We start from the raw sequence: 26,132 nt of genomic DNA on the forward strand, positions 1-26,132 counted from the left end.
TGGCTATTATTCCCCACAAACTTTGCTTTTGTGACCAGGACAGTGATATTTTGAAATTTACCTATTTCCAATGAGAAAACAGGTGAATTTGTGTCTTTTCGTTCACATAAAGTCAGAACAAAACAACATGAGTCCAAATTAACATGTATTTATACTAAAGTAATACAAAAATGACTACAAAAGATTTAGAAGTGAGTAGTTTTTCGAGATTTACGATTATACTGTAAATCACTTTCACGAATCAGACCCTAAATGTAGTCTCCCATCATGTTCTCGTTATACTGTCCTTGGTAGCGGCGTTCAAAGTCCAGTATATCCTGGTGGAAGCGCTCGCCTTGCTCCTCCGAGTACGCTTCCATGTTCTCCTTGAATTTATCAACATGAGCATCAAGGATATGGACTTTGAGGGACATCCTACAGCCCATTGTGCCGTAGTTCTTCACCAGAGTCTCAACCAGCTCCACATAGTTTTTGGCCTTTTGATTGCCCAGGAAGCCCCGAACCACTGCGACAAAGCTGTTCCAAGCCGCTTTCTCCTTACTAGTGAGCTTCTTGGGGAATTCATTGCACTCCAGGATCTTCTTTATCTGTGGTCCGACGAAGACACCGACTTTGACCTTTGCCTCAGACAGCTTAGGGAAGAAGTCTTGAAGGTACTTGAAGGCTGCCGACTCCTTATCTAGAGCTCTGACAAATTGTTTCATAAGGCCCAATTTGATGTGCAGTGGTGGAATCAGCACCTTCCGGGGGTCCACCAGTGGCTCCCACTTGACGTTGTTCCTCCCCACAGAGTACTTGGTCCGCTGTGGCCAGTCCCACCTGTGGTAGTGCGCCTTGGTGTCCCTGCTGTCCCAAAGGCAAAGATAGCAGGAAAACTTGGTAAAACCGCCTTGGAGACCCATCAGGAATACCACCATTTTGAAGTCTCCTATGACCTTGATGCCATCTCAGAAAAATGCAGATATGTATCCACTTAGGCAGCTGGAACTAAACTGAACTGGTGGGCTTAAGGCCCCTGTATTTATACTACTATTTATATCACTGGAAAGTTCTAGAAGTTACTCCAAGTTTATTCAGAACTGAATCTATCTGGAATGTTCTGGAAAATAGGTAAATTTCAAAATATCACTGTCCTGGTCACAAAAGCAAAGTTTGTGGGGAATAATAGCCATTTTCTATACTTTTGAGGCATAAGCAATTAGGAAACAACACTTACTACCCAGGAACAAAAAAAAAAAAAAAAAATTGTTACAGTGTAATCCTAAAACCTGGGGTCATGAACCTACACACAATTTTTCTTTCATTTCAGAATTTTTAGTATTTCCTGATACTGATTTTGTACAAAAAGGTCAATATGATAGATAAGCACATTTTTTAAATAAAAGGAGGGTTAATACTGATATTTTATATTAGTCATTTTAAAAGAAAATTGAAAGTTTAGAGTGGCCAAAACACTCTCATTCCTGAGTTTAACGACAAAATCTTCTGAGGTTTTAAATATAAAACCATTCATACACTCCAACGAACATGGATAGTTAAATGGGATTGGTTTTCATCTTTGGTTAACTGGTTAAGTTAATATGGTAAAGTAATCTAACTATGAGAGAGCAAGTAAAAGTTTAAACATTAAAAAAGGGTACATTTTATTCCCTACAAAGAATGAACGTCAAAGCAATTTGAAGTTTATTACTTTTGTTTTATAAGAACACGAATGCTTCCTAGAAATCAAAACATTCTAAATTTACACCATTTCCAGAAAAACATTGAAATCCCTGATAGATAACAGAGTTTATTTTCTTTATACAACCTTTCATAAAAACAGACAGCATTTCAACATTCCACTGTGCATGAGTAGCAATGGAATTATATAATGCATGCAAAAGCAGTACATAAAACCATAAAAATGATAAAAAGAACAATATCTAGACAAATGATAAAATACAAGACATTCATTAAACAGACAAACACGGTTCCAACTGGGTGGTTATAAAAAGTGTTGAGTTGGGGAAAACTTAAAAAAAAAAGTTTTCCAAAACAAGTGTAAAATAAAACATATCAGTCTATGTTTTCAAGTTTTAATCCTCCAGTGTGTAGTTTGGATTCACAACCAGAAATGGATCCTCTCCCGTTTCAGCCTCTGCTGCTTCGGTCGATCCTTTCAGCCCACTCTGCGTCAGCTCAATCAGAATGTGGTCCTTTAAAATAAAACAGACAGCCGAATTAGTGCCAGTCTTCAAGTAAAAACAAGTAGCTTTGGTTTTATGTGTCCTCCAGAATGCAATAAATGCCTACATTTAGGGGGCTGCCCTAAATGTAGGGGGCAGTGTGGAGTAGTGGTTAGGGCTCTGCACTCTTGAATCCCAGGTGGGGGACACTGCTGCTGTACCCTTGAGCAAGGTACTTTACCTAGATTGCTCCAGTAAAAACCCAACTGTATAAATGGGTAATTGTATGTAAAAAATAATGCGATATCTTGTAACAATTGTAAGTCGCCCTGGATAAGGACGTCTGCTAAGAAATAAATAATAATAATAATAATAATACATTTAAACTGTCAGAATAACAAAAGTTAGAAAGATGCTCTTGATACCATTAACCATATTACTCTTCTGTACTTACATAATGAACAAGTCTGTGGATGACTTTTTCAATAATTTTCTTTTTGTTAACAAGCTCCTCTTCAGAATCAATTTCAGATTCTATTTCCTTCAGATACCAGTTTATCAGTCCACTTTTCTTAAGTGTAGATTCGTCTTCCTCTGCGGGAAAAGCCCACCACCGCCCCCAAAAAATAAATAAATAAATAAAGATTAAGCCTATATATTTGTCCCCATTACCAACCACTTATTTTATTTATTCATTTTTACAGTAACAACAAATTATTTCAGTCACCTAGTATTTGTATCTTATAAGTTGGAGGTTCTAAAAGTCTTGGGGCAGTTAGACTGATACTTTAATTTCATTAATGCATTACTAAAAAAAAATATATATATAAATAAATACATTCAAATTGACTTCTATTTCTAACAAATATTAAGTTACCGCTTTAAAAAGAAGAAAAAAAAACTGTTATTTTGAAGCAGCACTAACCTTCCTCTGCCTGTCGGAGATGGAGGACCACAAGGTTTGAAATCCGGCGGTACTCAGTGAAAGAAAGTCTCAGAGATGGTTGAGCTGCTGAGCCACTGACCCCATTTTCAGCATGTCCATTGATTCCATGTGCTTCACCACCGACACCATTTGGTACATCCCCATCACTACCTGTTGAAGTAAGTTTTTCCATCACGACTCAATTTGTTCACCAGATTTACAAGTGCACTAAAAAATGCTTTACCAACGAGATGGTATATTAAATTACATAATATTACTTAACAAATCCCTTAATTACATAACCAGGAGGACGTGCTGTTACTTCATGTAATAGTATATAAAATACATGAAAAACCGTCTTCATAACATGCAACCAACCAAATTACCCCTGCTCCAAAGCTATAAATATGCATCATATCCCATGTAGATACTATGAGATCAGATAAGAAAATTAGAGGTATCCCAGTGGCATAAACTGCACACCATTAACTCCATGTTGCACTGCTGCTGCCTCCTCTTCCTCTGGCTCCACCTCTTCGTGGTCCAAATTGACATCTGGAGTCTCCACCCGGATGATAGATTTGTTGAGCAATCGGAAAGCTTCCTTGACATGCTTTGGTTGCACCTGCAGGATATCAAGCGAAACAGTGGATACTGATGAAGTCACCGAAATTCAAATTTATTTATTTTTTTTTTTTAATTTAGTCGTTGCCAATTATTTTTATTATTTTCTCCCAATTTGGTATGGCCAATTATTTTTTATTATGCTCAGCTCACCGTTACCACCCCTGACTCGGGAGGGTGAAGACGAACACACACTGTCCTCCGAAGCGTGTGCCATCAGCCGACCGCTTTTTTTCACACTGCGGACTCACCATGCAGCCACCGAAGAGCTACAGCGTCGGAGGACAACGCAGCTCAGGCAGCTTACAGGCAAGCCCGCAGGCGCCCGGCTAGACTACAGGGGTCGCTGGTGCGCAGTGAGCCGAGGACCCACTGGCTGACCTAACCCTCCCTCCCCGCGGGCGACGCTCGGCCAATTGAGCGCTGCCCCTGGGAGCTCCCGTCCTCGGTCGGCAAAGGAATAGCGACGTCCAGACTATACGGAGCATCCGGCACTCTACGCAAGTGCTTTTCCTGGATGCGCCACTCGGGAGCCCCTTGAAATTCAAATTTGACATTAGTCAAAAACAACTCAGGCTATTTAGGCTTAATTTAGTGTATTTAGGATCAGTGCAGATGTGAAACCCTAGTGCACAGGGGGTTTGCCAGACTGAAGCAGATCCAGTTCCTCACCTCATCACAGCAATGCATCCTGGCCATGCTCTCAGACAGACGGATCATACTCTCCAGCTGACGGACAGTGATCCTCCAAGCCGACTTGGTGACCCCTGATCCGTCTCTCTGGCGTAGGCGCTTGTACTGCTCAACGATGAACTCTTCAGACTCCTTTGAAATCTGAAGGAGGACAAAATTAAAAGCAACAACTTAATTTTATAAGCCGCTAAAAACCTTCTAGATCAAAACATTAACAAGTAGGTGCTCGGTGGACTACAACACTGATCATTAAGGTTGGGTTAGTTACCTTTGGTTTAAACTGCCTTGCAAAGAGCAGGTATCTCCGAATTTCATCCAAGGTATAGAGGCGTTCAACAGACTCTTCAATTCTGGAATGGAGATCCACTATACGTCTGGCGATGGCGTAATCCGTGACCTGGAACAATAAGAGACAAAATGGAGATCAGCAAGATTCACAAATAAAAGCAGCTTCAAGTCTGCAGACATCAAGGACAGGACACAGGGCATTTGCTGTTCAGTTCTTACCTCATTGCAATCGTCTACCAGAATGAAGAAGAGATCGAATCTGGACATGATGGGTGCAGAAAGATTCACATTCTGTTTCAGGGACTTTGACCTATCATAGCGCCCACCAACAGGGTTTGCTGCTGCTAAGATGGACGTCCGGGCATTCAGGGTGGCCTGTTGAAAAAAGCATTAGTTTCAAAGATTTCTAAATTAACCAGGTGTCAGCTATTGCTTCAATCAAATTTTCTGAAACATGTCACTGTACACTTCACAGTTTGCTCACAAGTCCTATCTACATCATCATGTTTAATCACTAGGTGGTTTACCTTGACTCCTGCTTTGGTGATTGAAATAGTCTGTTGCTCCATGGCTTCATGGATAGCCACCTGATCCTTCAGGTCCATCTTATCAAACTCATCAATACAGCAGACTCCCTACCAAATGCAAACAAATGATCCATTACAATTTAAGAATCTCACTTGATCTACATTAATCAAGCGAACACTGAAAATAGCCAAATTATTTAATCAGCTGTACCAAATGTAATAAAATAGTACATTATATATAAAAGTGCATTATAGTTTTCACCTAGTCAGCTAAAACTGACTAACAAATTCTCACAGAAACACAAAAACTAGATGCACAAGAACACAAGTTTTTTGTTCTGTCTATATTTCTTTATCTTATGATTGATGGAAGTGTAAAGTTGCAGATGAACTACTCACATTGTCAGCCAGCATCAGCGCGCCAGCCTCAATGACAAACTCATGGGATTCTTCATCCCTCACTACAGCAGCAGTCAGACCTGCAGCACTGGAGGCTTTTCCACTGGTGTATACAGCTCTGGGACTGAACTCTTCAACGTGCCTGGGGGGGGGGGGGGGGGGGGGGCGGGGCAGGGGGGGGCAGGGGGGTGGGGGGGCGAGGACGACACAAAACTTGTGTTATAAAAATGTTTTAATAGTTCAATATTACTTTATTTTTTACTTCCTTTGTGTACAGTACCAACAACAGATTTAAATGGGGAACTGCATCTAAATGTAGGCAGAAGAAAGCCAAGGAGCAACAACAAAATAATAATAATAATAATAATAATAATAATAATAATAATAATAATAATAATAATAATAATAGTAATAAAAAACAAGGCATAAATATGCAAAAAAAAAAAAAAAAAAAGCTAAAAAAGAACCTCAGTAATGCAATAGGTTCCAATGTAGATCGATGTAGTTGCAGATACTCACTTGAGGAATTGGCTCTTTGCAGTACTGGGATCGCCCACGATACAGACATTGATGTCGCCACGCAGCGATGTCTTCTCCATTGTGGTCTTGGGAACTCCTCCAAACAGCATCAATAGGATGCCTCTCTTCACCTCATCATTGCCTGATAGAAAAACAATAAAGCATGGATGACGATGGCACCATTCTCCATCAAAACCTCAGTAGCTCAAAGACTTCTGGTCAATACAGCTGTAATTATATTAACGGGCATACCTTGGTGATCAATACTACTTCAACCAAAACCTCACAAGATGTAGTTTATATTAATAGTTCTTTAAATATTTCCCTGCAGCTGCTATTGGTTGTTTAAATCAATCCAGTGTAGCCAACCTCTTACCATGTATGGTGGGGAAAAGGCTTGTACAGAGGTTGTGGTAGAGGTTCTTATCCTGGCTCATCTCAAACACCTTCTCCCACTCCTTCACCGACATCTGGTTCTTAATGCTCTCAGCAGTCTGCTCTTCATCTCGCAGCTCCTTCCCACCGAACTGAATAATCAACACAAGGGAGTTCCTTTTTACAACACTGAAGAACATGGAACAGCCAACTACTTGGAGTTGACATTTGTGTTATAACTGGTAGGATAACTAGACTAACATGTTGCAGAACACCAACTACATGTTATTTTGTAATAAATGTAGCAGAATACATGCCCTGTGCTTTTACAGGGTGTTTTATTTAAAAGTTTACCCAATAATAAATTTGAAAAATGAAATTTGAAACTTAGAACCAGTCTCCCTCCATTTCTGCAATAACTTAAGAATGGCCAGCTTTGATGTTGGCTCCCCATATTCCTCAAGAGGATATTTTTCTTTAATTCTCTGCACATTTTGTATAATTTGGTTTCAGTATATGTTTCAACAAAAAAAACACGTTGCTTGATGTTTAACACCATACTTTAGCAAAAAAGTATTCACCATTTTACAGCTCACCCTCAACTGATCTGATCCACCTTACTGCAGCTCCCATATGGCAGTCAAGGTCAGAACTGTCACGAGACTAGTGTTAAGATTCCTCTCTGTTCATATATACCTTGAGAAGAAAAGGGAAATCTAATATTCTAATTACATTATTCTAATTTATTATTGGGCAAACTTTTAAATAAAAAGAAACCCCTGTAGAAGAAAAAAGACAGTTGCCAAAGAATTGGGATCGGTATGTTGAACACACGGGCTGAAAAATAACATTCTGAAAATTTGTGATTGAAGTGTTTATGGGGATTGGAAGGGCAAAAGGACTGTTAAATTCCTACAGCGGAGCGGATAGCAAGATGTCAATCTGTATTACATTCATTTTATGGCCCTCAGACCCCCCCCGCTCCTCTCTCACACATACCCGGGGATTAGTCGGTGCCACGTAACAGGCTAGGAAGGCCAGCTTGTAGGAGAGGTCCCTCACTCCCAGAGCACGCAATCCTCGGACTCCCTCGTTTTCATAACCCTCTGAGCCAGCAACACGGGAGCTTGTCTCAGAACGTGATCCTGAAAAAGAAACGCCACCACCAGAGTTAGGAACGACTCCAAATACAATCAAATCCATCAATAAAGACCTCCTTTAGATGGGCTGTTGAGATGTTGTTTTAAGCAGGAAGTACTACAAAGCAATAACCAATTCAGGAAGGGCCTCATATTTGTAAATCAGAGTGCGGTAGTCAACCCATTGTATTTTCATTTCACAAGCCAATTGGAAAATTACAAGGTAGCAATACATACATTTACATATTCCTCCTTATCAGTACACCTACTCAAACCCCGTCTTGTACAGGCAACAACCCCTCAAAATGGCAAATCGTATGAATTAGCCAAACACCCAGCTTTGAATAACATTCCAGGGAGAAGAGAAGTCAAAGGCAAATACCTGGGGAAGAAAGCTGGGACACATCAGGGACAACAATCAGAGTGCCGGTAAAGTCACACTTGTCCCCAGCCTGGGCAGTTTCCACTGCCTCGGCACGCAGGATTACCTCCAGACTGCGAGGGATGCTGCCACGGGGCAGCTCTGCCTGCGTCTCCTGGATACGAACCTGAAGAGGAAGACGGGGAAGGATATTTAGATTTCTACAAAGCAAAAACAGGACCTCATATTTGTAAACCAGACAGTGTGGTAGTCATTCCATGGTATCTTAAGTTTCACACTCTTTTTTTAATGTTGTACAGACTTTGGAAAACTAGGACCAAAAGTGAAGTTTACAATAAATCCCTGCAAATGATTGTGCTGTAACAAAAAAAAAACAAAAAAAAAAAAACATGTTTCTCAAAATATTTAGGCTGGGAATAGAATATAAAACTCACAGCTTTGGTTCACCAAATTCGTCATAGAAGTAGTTCGACGTACCTTCTGAAAGTCAACAAATCTTGATTTGTTAGTGTCCAGCATGAATCTCCTCCTATTGCTACAGACTGGGTTTCGGCAGATGTTGGGCTGGGTGTACTTGAACTGCTGCTCTACATCTTTAACCACAGTCTGGCAGTCGAGACACAGGAACGTGCCGCTGACCAGCTCCGGGTGAACAGGGTGAGTACGAACCACCTGGCCGCTGATCCGTACCAGAGCGCCAACCCGTGCGGTCGTCAATTCCCTGATCCTGGACAGGAAAGAGGATTGGGTCTCAGTGAGCAGATTGAGCAATGGCTTTAATATCTGTAGTGAGCAACACCTGACCTGAGCAATGAGAAATACACTGCACTGATTTCCAGTGAACACAGCCAGCACATCTGATTTAATTACACTGTTCTCAGTGTACTATGGGAGAACTTTGAACCATCTCAAATTCCTTCAACTTAGACCACATAACCCTGCAGTAATGATCCATCTAAGAAACTGCAGATGATCTAGTGAAAATAATACCTAACTATATATTGATAATGAAGTTATTTAATGCTTAAGGACAACCAATATCCAAGCAATGTTTCAATTTCCAGCAGCACACGCATATACACGCTGCTTAAACATTTCTACCACGTCACGTCTTTGTAATTTACTGTTTCACATGGTCTTTTTAATAGTCTGACACCAAACAGATTAAATGCATTCTTACTTGTGCCTGGATGGCAGATCCTGGATTGCCAAATAGAACTCCTTGTTGGCTGGAATCATGTTCCCATGATCTCGGGCAAAGCTTCGCACTGCCCGGCACAGAAAAGGATACACTCTGAAAGGAAACCATGTGAAATGGATTACATTTTTAAAATGTATTTAATGCACCTTTATTTGGAACAGATAACTAAAAGCACCAAGACATACGGCTTAGGGCAGCAGTGTGGAGTAGTGGTTAGGGCACTGGACTCTTGACCGGAGGGTTGTGGGTTCAATCCCCAGTGGGGGACACTGCTGTTGTACCCTTGAGCAAGGTACTTTACCTAGATTGCTCCAGTAAAAACCCAACTGTATAAATGGGCAATTCTATGTAAAAATAATGTGATGTATAATGTGATATCTTGTAACAATATCTTGTAAGTCGCCCTGGATAAGGGCGTCTGCTAAGAAATGAATAATAATAATAATAATAATAATAATAGTAACTGAGCAAAGGCTGAACAATGGCTCATGCTCCTGAAATGCTACAACAAGCCAGCTGAATTATTATCTTTTTTTTTTTTTTAAAGATACAGCCATTCATTCATATTACAGTATTTGATAGTGTTACATCATACCTACATCCCTCTGCTTTCTCTCTGTGTTTATCACTTACAAATCTATGCCCTCTACTTCAAACTTGCCCTAATGAAGTGTTGGTTCATTACCTGTAATACTCCTCCTGAATAGTGGTTGCAAGCTCTTGGTTAAACTGCTCCAAATCTGCAAAGCTTACAAGCAGGGTGTTCCTCTCAGGACGAATCAGCTCCTCTGCCTCACGCAGGTACTTCACATCCCCATCACTGTTCTGAAACCTGGGAGATAACTAGGGGTTTAACTTCCGGTTTAAAACAATACATGTTTCAGTACAGCTCTGCTGTAAACAGAGGAAAACAGAACAGCTAATGGCTAACCATCATAGGAATACAGGATAGGTTTTATTTCATTTTTTATATTAAATTGCAGGAACGTGCAATAACTTTGTTGTAATCACCGTTTTTGGTTAAGTCTGGTAACAGTTTAGGGTGCAACAGTCGCATTATTGATTTTGTAGTTTTCAAAGTTAATATAGAACACCAAAGACATATACTTTTCATATGAAATGTACTTTAAGTAACCTGAATAGTCAATAACCTCACGTATGCACGCCCCTCCTCTTCCCCCACCCCAGCATAAAAAAAAAACAGAATGGTTTCCTTGCTGTTTAAAGCACTGGGGTAATTGAAAACAGATAACAGTGTCATCTGCTGGCTTGATCACGTTACAGTCACTGCAGACCACAACTTTTGTTTGAAAAAGATACCATTTAATGTGCATCGGAGGAACATTGCAAAAATCAAACCATTCAACAGTCAAAAAACGAACACGAACACAAACGAATTTAATGATTAAACATTGTAACACGTGGGTTGCAGAATACAAGGTGCAATGGCACTTCTATGCCGAATAACCTAACCATGAAACTTTGTAAGGAAGTTTAAATTAACAGACTATACCAAAATAAACAACAAACTAACTTAATAATTACATTTTTAATGTTTTTTTTGGTTTTTTTTGCACAGGAGCAGAAAGACTGTTGCAAAACTGCTATGGCCGATTCAATCGTTTTCGAATTGTCTCAGCTGCCTCAGGTGAAAAGCCTGGCCCTTCCTTCTAAATATACCGGTTTTTTGTTGACGCGAAATGACCTAATCTGCTATAAAGGTACAGTAATTGAACATACTTCTCATAACGTGTTTATTACTAGTCATCCGTATTCCCCAGCAGAATATCACCGTAATTGTTTTTTTTTTTTCTTAACTGGGACCTCGTCTCCCAGGCCATATTTTAATGCACTTATTTAAATTATGTAATTATCACTTACTTAAAAACACATTCAATATTAACTCGTTTTAGTATGATAATTCACACCGCTGCAAATGTGAAAACACAAACCAAATATTTTAATGCACTTATTTAAATTATGTAATTATCACTTACTTAAAAACACATTCAATATTAACTCGTTTTAGTATGATAATTCACACCGCTGCAAATGTGAAAACACAAACCAAATATATAATAGAAATATTACATTTCTATTTCTGACGTTGCTATATTTGTACAGTATACACTTACTCTTCTAGAAAATCCTGAAACAATTTCTGACACTTCTCTGCCAAATCGTCTTTAATCTGTTGGCCGCTGGCTCCAACTGTGGGTTCTGGGATATCCATACTTTCTTGAAATGTTATATAACTCGGAATTAAATTTTTCTTAAGTTCTTACAGATACACCACATAAGCAGTCACACAGTTCTCCTGTAACTCTATTGCAGAGAAATTCGCGCCAGTCTCTACCCCACGTGTTCTCTTTCGCGCCACCAACAGCCAATCCAGTGCACCCTTTCCGGAAATTCTAATCTTGCCCTGAGTTTTTTGGCCAATCCCGGCTGCGAGAAAGTGTGGAGGGAGTGGTTTGTAACCACACATGAATGTATTAAAAATGGACGCAGCTTCAGCTTGGGTCTATTATGTTGTGCTTAAAATTGCTTACTTGTTGAGGAATGTTACTGTATGTTGCTGAACACGTTAATTTTGGTCACAACTTATTTAAAATAAAAAGTGTTTCAGTTGGAGTATAGTCCATTACAAAATGTGACAAACGCTGTAAAAGCAAAACTTTTTTAAACAGATCGGTCCCCTTTTCTCTTACCAAATAATTGTGTGAAAAATGTCAGGATTAATTTCCAATTACAATAAAGCATTACCTCATATAGCAGATATCTAACAACCGAACATCTTTTGATAAGACATGTTATTGCAATTGGGTTTCACCCCAGGTACTCTATACAAGATCTTCTGTGCATCAATCTGTCTCTTTAAAACTTGTTCCTTCAGGTAAAATAAACACCATTACTCTGAAAACCATGTTTCACTGGATTTACAAACTTTATTGCAGTTATAAACCTTTACAAGCAATGTATTATTGTTTTACAAGGACACCACCTAATTCCATTCACTGCTGCTGTTACTTATAACCTTTTGCCAATGTATCCAGTTTACACAAGTAAACTAAACAGTGTAGTGTATGACTGTTTTTCATTATAAAATTAATATTAATAGAACCCCTTATTTGTTATGCTAACTATTTGCTATCATGTTATTTCCTTCATGCAAAAACTGCTTTATTTGTTAAATGTCTGTGGCACTTCTGTTTATTACATTTATGGCCTATTGCATTTGATCAGCTTGATTCCAAGGCAGATTGATGGAGTGAATGTCCTGTCAGCTTAAGGAGTCAACCTCTTGGGGTCACGAGGGAACATAGAGGTCTGGCGAATGTTGTGAAGTCCCAGATACAGCATAACGACTCGCTCCAAACCTGTAGAAAAATACCAACAATCCACACAATAAATACTGTATCCAGGAGATGATGGTGACAAACTAGTACTTCCAACACAACTTAATAGGAGTAAAATCATAATCGTTTATGTTTTATAGAATTTTCTCGTTATACAGGTGACTTGATGAATTCCATCATCATAAAACAGCCAATGTTATATTTCACTCATCAGTACTACTGAAAGATGGGAAAACACTACAAACATTAACCTGTACATTTTTATTTTTTAATACAGATGTCATAATGCAAGTTAATTTACACAAATAATCTCCTCTTGTAAACTTTAAACTATTTTAGACACAGGATCTTTACATTTCCATTACAGATTCTAATATGTTTGTTAACTTTGTGAATGAAGTTAGGTATGGAATTAGTAGGGCATGGGAATGTCAGTTTACCATAACGTATGGTGCCACCTAGTGGATGCCTGTCCCATCCCACATATTTATGGAATTGTGTTTGTGACGAATATGAAAATATGAGATACATTACCTATACCACCACCTGCATGGGGAGGAGCTCCAAATCTGAAAGAGTCGATGTAGGACTTGATTTTTTCAAGGTCTGTCAGAAAGAAATAGATTGAGTATACCCTTCAGTCACTGTCATTCTACTCTAAGAGGTAAACACACACACACACACATTAAATAAATAAAAAGCAAGGACCTAACATCTATATTTTGTAATGTAAGGAGTTTACATATTTCTAAATAAAATATATGATTTGATTAAATAACTAGCCATTTTACATAGAATGTAATTATTTATTTCCTAGCTGACGCCCTTGTTCAGGGCGACTTACAACTGTTACAAAATATCACAGTACAATGTATCACATTACAAAATATCACACTGTAAAGTATCTCAATGTTACACTTGAGCAATACAATACAAATCTACCATGGAGTGTTTAGGCGTGAATTCTAATTCTACACTCCATGTCATCCTTTCGAATAGTTACCGATGTTGTGATGCAGGGCTCTTTCTGACAGCAGCTGGGGATCATGGATTCGCTGAGCACCAGACAAAATCTCCTCTCCTCTCATAAACATGTCATACGAATTGGAGTATTTCTGAAATATTGCACAATGCATACGGTTAATAAACACCGATTTCCTTTTAGACACGGATGCGACTCAAGGAGACCCTTTGCACACTTACAGGATTGCTGGGGTCTGGCATGGTGTAGAAGGGTCTCACAGCCAGAGGATACTTGTCAAGGATGTAGAAATCAGTGTCATACTGGAAAATAAAAATATGAAATGACAACAAAATAAAGATATTCTTTAGAATATGTTCATGTGTCACTTTGAATGACAATAACTGCTTATAACTAATTATATTCATCAGTCAGTTAATCTCTATGCCTTGGTCGTCAAGCAGACTATTTATCCAACATTAAAATTACATGAAGATATTATTTTATCAAATACCATAATCGTTAGCTATACTATTTAAAGCAGGAAAGACTTGAGTCGTAACCCCCTTTGTTTCAAAAGATGCCTCCCTCTTAACAGGGATTGGGGAATTGAATCTTTGATTTTAAATTCTGGCCTGGGGGCAATGGGATCTTTATTGTTCACAGACTACACATGACTGTGGTTTAACATCTCATCTGAAGGATTCTCCCTAACAAAATGCTGGAGCCGTTGGCTGAGTGCCCTCTACTCTGACATCAACACCATCATGCAGCACCTTATTTTCAATGCAAGTCCCCTTTGCACCATTAGTGAATGGGTTTCTACAGTATGTTAGTGGTTAACTAGTCAGTAATTTGAATATATTAGTTACCTTTTCCTTTACTAGACGGCCAAGAAGTTTTTCATTAGGTGTACTAAATTAAAAAAAAAACAACATTTATTTTTGTTAATTATTTATTTTATGGTCCTCATCATGGCATGAATGTCTGCATTTTCAGATGCTGTGGATTGTCTTATTTAAAAAGTATGTGTTCCTTCCCAGTCTCCATCTGTTATCAGATTTCAAAAGGCTAGTTACCCTTGACACAAATGCATTGTCTACACACCAGGTAAGAGAGGAAGAGCAACCTCAAATAATGAGGTTAATAGTGTTGGTCTGTATTTGAATTCATTTGCAGCTACCATGCTCTTCTGGTTGCTGTGGATGACCCACATTTTTCAAATATAAACAGTAACAATTTCACAACCTCAAGTTTGAAAGGTTTAGAAACTCCCAAGTAAATCTGCAAATAAATGTTTTAAAAAAATGTAATCAATCAATCAGGGACCGAAAAGGGAATCATGACTGCCCGATGGAACAAAAAACAGTGAAGTAATAACATTGTCGTCTTTAAATTTAAATCTTAAACATTGCCTGCTTTACCTGAGGTCGTCCTCATCTCCCATCTCCACCCCAGCTTCCTTGAGCATAGCCACACCCTCCTTGTATTCCAGCCTGAGGGTGGGTTCCAAGAACTTGAAGGGCTCACTCGGATACTGTTTGTTCACTGTCTGAATCTCCGTCTGGAATCTGAGCCATTTAAAAAAAAAAAACTGAATTAAAAGGGCACTGTTTTAATACATTTGCATAAGAATGCATTCAATGACAAATCACACAATCATTCCCATTTAAAATGCATGTGTATTAATCTCCTATTGCCTTTTATATATATATATATATGTGTGTGTGTGTACAACTGAAAGTTTATCGATAAAGAAAGAAAATGCATTTATTTACACAAACTGTCTCATTATTTTATTCTCCGCCCACAAGGTGGCACTGCAGTGTCAAATCAAATTGGCAAACCTACACATCAAGCCTGTTCATTATAATGTGTCACGGATCCCTTTCTTAATATCATATTTATCTGAAGAATTAAGTTTTACCTGTCTCTCAGTCCTTTGAAAATCTGAACCAAAGTTGCTGCAATTTGGTCCACCACCTCATGATAATGGTAGTTAAAAGCCATCTCAATATCCAAGCCTACAAACTCGGTGAGGTGGCGATGTGTGTTGGAGTCCTCTGCTCGAAACACTGATTGAACAGATAAAATAAAAGATTAAAAACAATACAATTGTGAAACAAAATTTATTAAAAACAAAACAAACAAAAACTCAGTGATAACTAAGCAAATACAATTCTACTGTAGAAGATTGTACAATCTTATACAGCGCTATATAATATTTTGTATTTATTACTGTAAAACCTGACAAAACACATGGCAAAATGTTATCAAATTGGAACTTCATGTCCATTTACCCTGTATTAGTGTGGGATTAAGCAAATTCAGCTTTTAACACTCCCCCTTTCAGTAACACGGTTTTAAATATTTATATTGCTATTTATGGAGACTAATATTTGCTATGTGTCTGTTATAATAGTATTATAAAATAATTCTGGTTATATGGCCTTTTTAGCATCACAGATACTGAAAAATTAAGTCATACTACCATTAACCACTAGAGGTCCCCCAAGAGCTATATATTGTACTTGTTTTTTTAAGTCGAGTATCATGATGACATTGCATTTAAAGTTCGGTTATGTTATTGTTTTCAGTCTGAAAATGTGGGTTTCCAAAATGAATATTTTAATTTTGATACTATAAGATGACTTTCACATCTATGCAGTCAGTGGCTGCGTCATAGTTCTTGTGAAACTTGAAGAATCATGTGTTTAGCTGAAGTAGACACATTACAAGAATAGCTTTAAATCAGATTTTGTTTTTTGGAACACAATATACATCTACTGTTGTGCTGTATAAATAAAGAATATGTATTCTCTGTATTTTTAACAAACAACTTATTTTGTACAAAATGTAGGATTTGCTCACAGGTCGCCAAGGAACAGGCAGAGAACCTCCACAAATACAAATAACCTGAGGCATCTTACCAGGCCCAATGCAGAACACTTTATCAAAGTCAGCAGCAATGCACATCTGCTTGTAGAGCTGTGGGGACTGGGCCAGGAAGGCGCTGGTTTTAAAGTAGGAGACTGTGAACACATTGGCTCCTCCTTCACTAGCAGCTGGAATGAATCATTTTAATAGTTAAACAAATGGAGAAAAAAGTTATTTTAATCTGAAACAGACTACCTGGATGCAACATGTATTCCACTCCGATTTAACTTCTATAATATGAATAAACAACCAATTATTGCTGTGTGTATAAAAGGAAAGGCAAGCCTTGGGTAAAAAAAAAACATATATATATAACTTTTGAAACTGACATTTCTTGTGTGTGCTTTGCATTACAAAAATGACTTACTGTAATTTGCAGTATTGTAATGTAACAGGTTGCACCTGACCAAGAAATTCAAAATTCAAAAAGACCACCCCTGGGTATTCTGATTGGCTGTCTGAACTGAGGAACTGAGAATATGGGTGTGTGCTTTACTCCAGGGTTGCTTTAAATACAAACTGGGCAAATGAACTATTAATACACTTGTCTGTTCATCCAACTGTTGGTAAACCAGCCATGGTTATAAACCAGTTATAACTTCAATAACTGTAACAAAATGTACACGTGGTTGACAGAAGACTTAAATAGGGACTAAGGTTTTGTAGATTTGAAGACAGACATGTACAAAGCAGTGCTTCTTTACATTTTCACAGTTGCTGTATTCTGAGCATAAATAAAGAAAAATAAGACAGCATGTCAAAGGAATGAGGATGCCTTCACATTTAGAAGAAATTGACTGTTTGTGGGTGGAAGACTACTACAGTCATAACAAGCAAAAAGAAGGCTGATATCAACGGAGCTAATGAATGTTAGTTGATGGAAAAAGCTACAGCTCTGCAGCTGCCTGGCACTGCCCATTATAATACGCTACTCAGGCAATGGCAGAGTTAGGAGTAAAATGACCCAGGGGGGCAATTCAGAAAATCTTGTAAAGGAGTACTGTCTGCAAACCAGTGCAAAGATCCCTGGGATTGTGCATTAAAGCAAATAATCACTTTTAACAGACAGCACTAGCTCAAGGCTAAATCTGGAGCCTTATAAATCACAGACATCTCATACCTGTTTCTAATGAAGTGCTCATCCAAAGACAAGCACTTAAGTAATCTACAACCAGCCACTCCTGTTCTGTGTCTGACTATGGTGAAAACATTTGCATCTTAAATGTTGAAGAACTGTTGACTTCAAAAGTACCAGAAATAATTTTTGGAGTCTGAATTTCCACAAATTCCTTGTTGATGAGCGTCTCCCTGAAGAGCTGGCAGACTCCTGACTGTAAGCGGAAGATGGCCTGGCTGGTTGTTGTCTGTAGAGAAGTAAACAAGTAAATACCCGTGACTGCAGTTTCAGATGAGTCACCATGGACCAATCCATTGGAATATCAATATAAAAGCATAATTATTAATGCTTCTGTCTAGACATGTTTTGACAGTACAGAGAAGTTGATCTTTGTAGGTTCCATGACAACTGTGCACTAATATTAGATGTTAAAAATGCTGGGAATTTACCTTTTTGTGTGCTAATCCAAAAACTAATTCCATGACTAAGAGATTGGCCCCATCCTAGTTTGTACAAATTGCACCTCTCCAGTTTGTGCTTTGTGCTAAGGCAACAAAGGATGCTGACCTAACCCTCGTTGTTCAAACCTGAAATTTGCTTACTGAACAAAAGCAGAAACATAGTCCTCCAAGTAAAAACAGAGCCATGCTAAAGCAGTTAAGTGTGTCCCAGGGGTTTCAGAAGCCAGGTATTTGTTTTAGACTGTGGAAGCAATGTTCCCCAAGGACTCTCCATAGAGCAACACAGGCAATTAAATGGGAAGGTTATGTCTAACTCAGACTATAGTTGTGTAGAGCATCTATGCAATGGTTATGCTGGAGATCAAACAGATTGGTTTCACCTGGTTTTAACATCCCTGTCAAATTCAGCTGGTATGTGGTCCTGTGGATGCTGGTTGCAGTTTTTGTGAAATGCTAGGAGAAGCGCTATAGAAGTGCCTTCATATTGTATTGTAGGATTTCAAGACATTGTCCTAAATTGGCTATCCTAATTATATATATATATATATATATATATATATATATATATATATATATATATATATATAGTTGAAAATGTACCTATATGAAACATTAAATATACTTACCAGAACATGTTTTTAGTTAAAAGGGAACATGGGGTCAGCCACTATAAAAAACTTGTGACTTCAGTGTACACCTGGATTTAATAAATATGAAAATGGCCCACTCTTGTCTATGCATTGAACTTTATGTTCGCAGAACACTCAGGCGTCAAAACAAAACATCTTCTATGGGTGTTGGTGTGCATCACATTAAAATTAGACGTCTGTAACATCAAGCACTTGTTTACTTGTATTCTCTTACCAATTTGCGTCACACGGCCTAACCACAAGCGCCTGACAGAACTTTCCTTGCAGTTTAAATATATGGCCTTGATACCACAAATGTGGTCATGCCACCCAGATTTTCTCAGCATGAAGAAAAAAGTGCTCTGATGGAGCTATTATCACAACATGGTTAAAAAAACAACCTAACAGTTAGGGCTTCGGATTTTCAGTTTTAACCCCCTTAATGCAACCCCCCCCACCCCTCCCCCGTCCTCCCAGGATACAAAAAAAAAAAAAAAAAAAATCAGTGTACAACTGGAAAAACAGTGGAAATGGTTGCGCACCCTTTCTTATTAATAAATAAATAAATAAATAAATAAATAAATAAATAAAAATACCACTACAAAAAAAAAAACCTTTCCCAGTGCAGCTGGGCAATGTCCCGCCTTCCTGACTCGTATCTATCATTGATTCGTTCTGAATACTTTAAACCTGCCCCAACTACTGAGTGACAGCACAGTCCTACATTTCTATTAGATACTCCGCTTGCGAGATTTAAAACAAGATTACAATCAGGAATGGAGGCTTGTTAGCAGGATTTAAAGCTGTATTACATTTAAGATACGGAGGATTTAAAACAGAATTGCAAATTGTGGCAAAATGTATAAAAAATGCCTACACACAAAAACCCCAGAATGTGCCCGTGATCATATAGATTTCACTGTGGAAGACAGTAAAGGAAAGAAGGTACAACTTAAGTGTGCAAGTACAGTCAACTTACTACTATAAATATTGCGACAGAAAAAAAAAAACCCAAGCATTTTGTAAAGTAACCAAAAACAATAATTTCATACAGTATATAAAAAGTGAAAGCCCCGAAAAAAGAAAACGATTTACATAAAACTCGAATATAGCAAAAAACACGCACCGAAAAATGAAATTAATAAAAAGCCCTACCTTCCAGTATAGAACAAAACAGTGAACTTTTCAAAATATGAAAGATGTGCGGTTTCCAAAAATAAAATATCCTTTGTTCACTTAGCATCGTGACAAACACCTTTTTAGGCTCTGCCTCAACTCCAAAAAATCATCACTGAGCACCCAAACAAAGATTCTTACATCTGTACGAGCACTGCGTTGTTGCAATATTTATATTCACATCAGTATACATGTAAAACGTTAAGAAAAAATATTACAAATCCATTTAGATTGCCTTACAGCAAACAACTTTATTAGGAAGCCTGTGTCATTCTTTAGCTTGTAATCACCCATGCATAAAATTCATTTATTTTAGCAAGAGGCAAACACACAGACAGTACAGTATTTAAGGGATAGGTGTTGAAAGCAAAACAGTGAATGAATTAGCTGTACAAACAGCAAGGTGCAGACAAGGATGAAGGAGTTGGATCTGATTTTCCAGAGCAGAGTTAGCAATATTTAGAGAGACCTTACAAATATTATACTTGTCCTCACAGTCTTATGCAACGAGTCAGAATCCTAGCCTTGACTGACTCAATAATTACCATAACATCATAATCATTCTCCGATTGGTGTGGTACAGTTAAGCTTTGCTCAGAGCAATCTTCACTGTAGTCTTTAAACTGAAATGTACTTTATAATGTAAAGGATATGACAGTTATTTAGAAATTCTAAAGACAATATAACACAGGAAAACGGTCTTCCTTTTCTTTCTCTAAATGTATTTTTTTCATACAGATTTTGAAATAAAAATAGTGTTTGCTACACATTTTAAAAAATAATATGGTCTACAAACAAACAAGATCCCACTGGGTCATCCCAGCTGAAGTGGACCAAAATCTGGTGAGGTGTTTATGGTTGATGTGATGGAGAAAAGAGTAGCTGTGTAACTCAAGCTTCACATAGTGAGAATGTGTCCACTAAACCACTAAAACGTTTGCACTAAAACGTTCAAAGCAATCTGATCGTGAAGATCCCTGGGCAAAGACATTTAAAAAACAAAATAAAGGTTTGTGTGAAAACTCTATGGAGTTTGAGAAGTTGCCCGGACAAACTTTTTGGGAAAAAATAAAAAACACACACATGCATTATAAAAATCAACACACCGATAGGCAACTTAACCTGGTACAACCTGGAAATAACGTAGTTTAATTGAATTTATAGCTCTGGATGATCAGCCGTTTTCGGTTGTTCATGACACTGGATTTCGCCGACTCATTGAATGCCTTGAGCCTCGTTACACACTACCTAGTTGAAAGTTTATGTTGGAGACTGCGCTGCTGGAACTATACAATCCTGTTTTTAATCGCATACAGGCACTCACTGAAAGTGATCCCGTATCAGCACTAAGCTTCACGAATGATATTTGTTGCTCTGGTGTTTCAATAATGTCGATACTGAGTTTAATTGCCCAATGGATTGACTACGATTACAATTTACAGAAGGTAGGACTCCAGGCCCATGAGTTTAGCAGCTCCCACACAGCAGAGGCCATTTCAACAGCCCTTGACAAGATGTTTGAAACGTGGATAATTCGACCGACCAAAATTCATGTGATTGTCAGAGATAATAGAAAAAACATTGCAAAGGCAATGCTAGACTCCAGCCTATCAAGTTTGCCTTGTGTTGCACACACACTGCTGCTCGTCGTGAACGAAGGTGTGTTATCACAGCGTAGTGTCTCCGACATACTGGCTATCGGATGAAAAATTGTTGGGCATTTTAAACAAACATTCTCCACTGTCCTATTCTCGTCTACAAGGGGTGCAAGCAGAGCTTGGAATGCCTTCAATAGGTTACAACAGAAAGCGGAATTAAAACTATGAAAAACACTTTGCTGGAGGCCATGGAAACGTGTTTTGGTGAAATTGATACTGAACCACTCTATTGCATAGCAACCCTGTTGGATCCAAGATACAAGGACAGGTACTTTACAGATAATGAGAAGAGGCTACAATCCAAGGGAATGCTATTGACATATCTGGAACTGCTGCAATCAAACACAAATGGCATAGACAGGACATCAACAGAGCCTGCCAACAAAAAAACAAAAGAAACCGGATGACGGGTCAGTAAGCAATACCCTGTGTTCAATGTTTGAAGAAATACTGGAGGAATGCACCGGTGCCAGGGTACAAATACAACAGAGCAACAGTGTTGTGCTACAGACCCAGACTTACCTGAGTGAGCCAACGCTTCCAAGAAAATCAGAAAAACTCCAATATTGGAAAAAGAATGAATAGCGTTTTCCAACTTTGGCCAAAGCTGCAAGAAAGTTTCTTTCTGCACCTTACAGCAGTGTTGACAGTGAATGTTTATTTAGTGCTGCTTCACATGTTGTGGATGAGAAGAGGAACAGGATTTTGTGAAAAAGCATAAATGTTGCTTTTTGTAAGGAAAAAGCTTCCACTCACAGACTTGATGCTATGAATCCAGAACTGTGAGTAAAACATCAATGTGTCATTCCCTCCCCCCACCCCCCCACCCAATACAATTTAATATTACTTTATTGTTTAGCTTGCCTAATCTGCATTAGTTGCGTGTGTATTTTTAAGTAAAAATGTATTATTTTGTCACCTTTTGTTAACTTTGACCGAGTTTTACAATCGGAAATTTTTGTATCATTTTGGTTTTGGTCAAGTGATAAGTTCAAGTTGTGATACATAGTGTGCTTAAAACAATACAAAAATGTTGTTATTTTATAGTACAGTACAAGTTATACTATGCAATGTTTGGCTATAAAAGTTAATATACCATTATATATATTTTTTTCTATACCAGAAGCAAAGTGTTTTACTACTGTAGTATGAATGCCTTTTTTTGTGTGTTGTAAAACAAATGTATACAGAATAAATTGCAGTCAAGCATACTGCATACTACATTACTATTGTATTTGTTGCCCGTTCATTGTTTTTAATACATGTAAATGATATTTACTACTATTGCTCTTGTACAGTAGCTTGAAATAGCTTACCGCCACTATCTATATCATTATCGGCTATCGGTATGGGCCTAGAAAATCTTATCGGTGCACCCCTAATTTTTATCCGTATGCGGGGTGAAAGACAAATAGTGTTAGTATGATTTTAAAGACCATTTCAAGGGCTTTTCAACAAAATATAAATTTGCATAAGGGATTGAGTAACCTCCCCTTTGTCCACTTTAGCTACACCAGAGTCAGCAGTTTGTCTTTTTATTTTATTTATTTATTTTTTTAAAAACAGCTGTGAAATCAATAAAGTAATGTTGGTCAATGTTAGTAATAAACAGCTACATCTATTTATTAGTAACCAATATGTAGTTACAGACTTGTTTATGATATTATGATTGACCTTACTCCAGCAATATGCAAGTGTTGCTCCAAAAAGTGTTAAACAGGGACACTGCTTAAAAACAGGTGTTCCAAAGAAAACACATTAAGCAGTAAGTAAACCCATTGTTTTCCTATTGCTGTATTACTGATTAAGAATTGCATATAACAATGACTATTTTGAACACCGAGGATGTTCTCAAGGCTGCTTTACTACAAGTGATTTCTTTTGAATAGATTCCCTACTTTCCTACATGCAAAACATCAAGAAATCTTAAAATACAGGTATATAAATCTCTATGTACATTGCTGTGAAGAAATCACCATATTGATTCATTTTAACAGTGGTGTCACAAGCAGGTTATTGTATAACTTTAGTACAACACCCAACTACCTCAAAAGATAGGGCAAGACAAGTTGTGGTTTGATTTGTTGCTACAGCTTTGACCACTTCCCTTCTGTCTTTCTGAAAGTACATGGGTACCAGGTAGCTTTACCCTGCCAAGATGCCTGCTTTTCAATAACCATATGCACATTTATTTATTAAATCTCAATGGGGCACACTGTTGTCAAAATAATGCTTTTGGTTAAACACGATTTCTCAAAAAATGTATGTTTACCCAATACACCCTTCTCCAAATCAAGGGTTTACTTCTGAACAGGCAGGACTGTCAAACCACAAAACATACTGGAAATCTAGAAATGTATTTTTGTAACATTTAATAAAAAAGGAAAGATACATTTACCCTGAGGTCAATAACTCTGTTGTCCAGTCGGGTATCCTGATTCACAGTGGCTCTTCCTTCCTGAAAAAACAAAAAAATGTTTACAAAAATACAATACAATCCTAAAGTAAGGAAGGGCATGGGCACCTTGTTTTAATTTTAAATATTAATGCAATTTCCCTTGAGTATTCTTATGTTTCTTTGCATCGGAAATTTCTGTCAATTTAGATACCAACTTGCTTTAGGTTAATATATATATTTTACAGGGTAATAATTAAAAATAAAGTGTCAAGTTACTTTCAGGCCATCCTGTATTTCTTTACTTGATTATTTATTTTTTATCCACTATGGCAAATGTGTTGTTTGAGAAAGAACATTGTGGACACTTCTAGTACTTGATGAGAAGTTCACATTGGGATATAGAGGGCCCCAATGTAATTTTAAATAAGCTGTTTTAAGACATTTTGATGGAATCTACCATCTTGGCAACCGGTGAAGCATTAATACTGTGAAAAATCCCTTGTTTTTATTTAATTCAGGTAGCATTGGATACCAGGCAAACAAACATGGACAGATACAAGGGAACATTAGCATCAATTTACTGCAAAACATTTTGCAGAATATCACCTGCGCTTAAGATGGCAGAGTTATCCCTCATAATAAACCATGTATGATTTTCAAGAAGTTGACATTTCTGATAGCATGAGGCACATTATTGGTAATAATGCTGTGGTATCTTTCTATTTACAATATGCAGTTTTAAAAGCTCTAGTTTTGTACAAAAAATAAAAACAAAACTGTCAAACATAGCTCCACATGCCACATTCAATTATAGCCAATTATAATTACTGTTCATTCAAGAATCTGTATTCCGTGTTCACATAAAGCATATCTAAAAAAGAAACCAGTCTCTTAACTACTAAAGATTTAGTGGTTGAATTATGAACTTAAAGATTGTAAAGATTTGAACACAAGCCTGTGCTGGCTTCACACAGATGCAAGTTTAAAATGAGTATACCGGTCATGTGGACCACCTGTCCATAGGATATATGACATCTAGTTTGTCAGAAAAAACTGCAACAAAAGTCAAATAGGTACTGGTTACTTGTCCCTCCATTCAGCCTTTTACCATTTCAAAAAGCCAAATGAGCAGAGAGAGAGACAAAGAAAATATATGTACATGTACAACTATTGTGTTTACTTTTGGTACAGCAAAACTTGAACAATCCTTTTACTTGTGCGCCGAAATAAACTTCTTTTAGAATTTGAAAATCGACAGAGACACTCTCCGTCCAAGTACAGCATGTTAAAAACAACTTAGAATCTTTTAACAGAAACAAGATATGCCCAAGATTCCCTTCCATGACAAGGCTCCTGCCTGAGGCCAGTGGAGCTGATGAGGATAAGCCTGAAAGCCTTACCTCGTCTCCCTCCCCCTCTGGGCGGACAGCATCCTCCAGCTGCAAGGGCAGGCGAGGCTCAGCCAGGCTGATCACAAAGATCTGAGAGCAAGAAAGAGCAGAAACGGTCAACTGAAGAACAGACATCCCGACATGCAGGTAAAAAACAAAACAATGAGCAAGTCCCACAGTTACAAAAGGTAGGCCCTTGTTTTCATATTTCACTTAAACTGCCACTACACTGTAGAGCACTGTGGCTTTCATCAATTAAATCTGAGAGGCCAGACGATGACAGAACTGTCTGGAATGACATGACATCCAAAACCTTCCTTGTTTGGATCATGGCAGCACAAAAAACTGCATTCACAAAAGAAAAAAAAAACAGATACAATTTTATAAAATGATCAGTCTACATACTTACCCTTTCAATATGCAACTCCACATCCTGCTGGGAACAGCTTTCAATCTTCTGATCCACCTTCCGCACAACTCCCTCCACATCAACTATGCTTTCTTTGTTGATGCTGCATTCAAGTAAGAACAAATATCAATCAAGACTTGTTTTCCGTTTATTAAAATCAGATACAGGCATCATGACTCTTTTTGTTGCATTCCGACTCAATTACAAGTTTACACAGATACATGCAGCACACACAGCCACTTAGAGGGTTCTTTGTTTGAAGATAACTATTGTGTATACTACAGGTATATTTCAACAGATGGAAAATACAGATGCAGACAGCTTTATCCATAGGAAAATGCACAAATATGCATGGACAGGCATCATGCACAGATGCAAAGATTAATGGCTGATGAAACA

General features: G+C 37.9%; 2 protein-coding genes across 2 annotated transcripts in view; both read right to left on the reverse strand.

The window, feature by feature from the left end:
• Nucleotides 1–1,660: 1,660 nt before the first annotated feature.
• mcm6 (minichromosome maintenance complex component 6) lies at nucleotides 1,661–11,596 on the reverse strand. The gene is made up of 17 exons (XM_034007648.3): nucleotides 11,373–11,596; nucleotides 9,923–10,069; nucleotides 9,217–9,330; nucleotides 8,514–8,763; nucleotides 8,037–8,202; nucleotides 7,515–7,660; nucleotides 6,517–6,667; nucleotides 6,141–6,282; nucleotides 5,622–5,763; nucleotides 5,223–5,330; nucleotides 4,915–5,070; nucleotides 4,676–4,804; nucleotides 4,387–4,548; nucleotides 3,574–3,715; nucleotides 3,091–3,261; nucleotides 2,620–2,759; nucleotides 1,661–2,195 (listed from the first exon to the last, which is right to left on the reverse strand). The coding sequence occupies exons 1-17, from the start codon at nucleotides 11,468–11,470 to the stop codon at nucleotides 2,076–2,078; spliced, it is 2,484 nt and encodes an 827-aa protein (XP_033863539.3). The 5' UTR covers nucleotides 11,471–11,596; the 3' UTR covers nucleotides 1,661–2,075.
• A 569-nt stretch (nucleotides 11,597–12,165) lies between these two features.
• The window catches only part of LOC117409186 (aspartate--tRNA ligase, cytoplasmic), a 28,030-nt gene continuing 14,063 nt past the window's right edge, over nucleotides 12,166–26,132 (reverse strand). Inside the window, exons 7-18 of the mRNA XM_034014818.3 lie at nucleotides 25,734–25,836; nucleotides 25,334–25,414; nucleotides 23,934–23,993; nucleotides 17,747–17,858; nucleotides 16,488–16,622; nucleotides 15,485–15,632; nucleotides 14,982–15,128; nucleotides 14,430–14,472; nucleotides 13,800–13,880; nucleotides 13,600–13,711; nucleotides 13,131–13,202; nucleotides 12,166–12,617 (exon numbers count right to left, since the gene is read on the reverse strand). Of these exons, the coding sequence (XP_033870709.1) occupies nucleotides 12,526–12,617; nucleotides 13,131–13,202; nucleotides 13,600–13,711; nucleotides 13,800–13,880; nucleotides 14,430–14,472; nucleotides 14,982–15,128; nucleotides 15,485–15,632; nucleotides 16,488–16,622; nucleotides 17,747–17,858; nucleotides 23,934–23,993; nucleotides 25,334–25,414; nucleotides 25,734–25,836 (1,186 nt within the window). The 3' untranslated portion in view covers nucleotides 12,166–12,525. The remainder of the gene's footprint in view (nucleotides 12,618–13,130; nucleotides 13,203–13,599; nucleotides 13,712–13,799; nucleotides 13,881–14,429; nucleotides 14,473–14,981; nucleotides 15,129–15,484; nucleotides 15,633–16,487; nucleotides 16,623–17,746; nucleotides 17,859–23,933; nucleotides 23,994–25,333; nucleotides 25,415–25,733; nucleotides 25,837–26,132) is intronic.

Source organism: Acipenser ruthenus, chromosome 10 (genome assembly GCF_902713425.1).
Source record: "Acipenser ruthenus chromosome 10, fAciRut3.2 maternal haplotype, whole genome shotgun sequence".
NCBI lineage: Eukaryota > Metazoa > Chordata > Actinopteri > Acipenseriformes > Acipenseridae > Acipenser > Acipenser ruthenus.